General features: G+C 43.8%; 1 protein-coding gene across 1 annotated transcript in view; it reads right to left on the bottom strand.

Annotated features, from left to right (window-relative positions):
* SVOPL (SVOP like) overlaps window positions 1-658 on the bottom strand; it is a 79,682-nt gene that overhangs the window by 56,285 nt on the left and 22,739 nt on the right. The window contains 1 exon segment of the mRNA XM_024128910.1: window positions 148-221. Within this exon segment, the coding sequence (XP_023984678.1) occupies window positions 148-221 (74 nt within the window).

Raw genomic sequence — 658 nt, 5'->3', positions numbered from 1 at the left:
GTCTGGGCCTGTGAGCCATGGCCGCTGAGCCTGCGCGTCCGGAGCCTGTGCTCCGCAACGGGAGAGGCCACAACAGTGAGAGGCCCGCGTACCACAAAAAAAAACAAAACAAAACAAAACCTAGCTTTGAAATAATACCATTCTTACCATATGACCCAGATCTATAATGTGGTCCGTAAATATTTAGCATCCAATAGGTCTGTAAATCTTCATCTTTTTTCCTGGGGTAGTGAAAGGGGGAGACAGAATAGATTTGGTGGGTTAAGGACAGGCAAAGGTGACTCTCATATTTTAGATCACAGAAAACAAGAACATGGGAATGTGGTAGGGTGAGATAGCCACTCAGCTCCCCAGATACCCCTCACATAAATACTGTTTTTAATACATTCATCTCAGCCAATCAGTCTTTGCATACTTTTTATTATCATTGTCAAGTACCAAAACTCATTGAATTTAAGATTCTAACCCTTTCACTCTTCCTCTTCTCACCAGTGCTGGCAAGAGGTGGGGTGGAGTATGGAAAATAGGAGTATACATGAAAAGCAACTATAAAACTGATGGGAGAGTCTTTTAACATTAAGATGAAAAAACCTAACATTAAAAAAGAGTGTGGAGGGCTTCCCTGGTGGCGCAGTGGTTGCGCGTCCGCCTGCCGATG

Source organism: Physeter macrocephalus, chromosome 5 (assembly GCF_002837175.3).
Source record: "Physeter macrocephalus isolate SW-GA chromosome 5, ASM283717v5, whole genome shotgun sequence".
NCBI lineage: Eukaryota > Metazoa > Chordata > Mammalia > Artiodactyla > Physeteridae > Physeter > Physeter macrocephalus.
The sequence above is the reverse complement of the archived record's forward strand: the minus strand, read 5'-3'. Positions and strand labels throughout refer to the sequence as shown.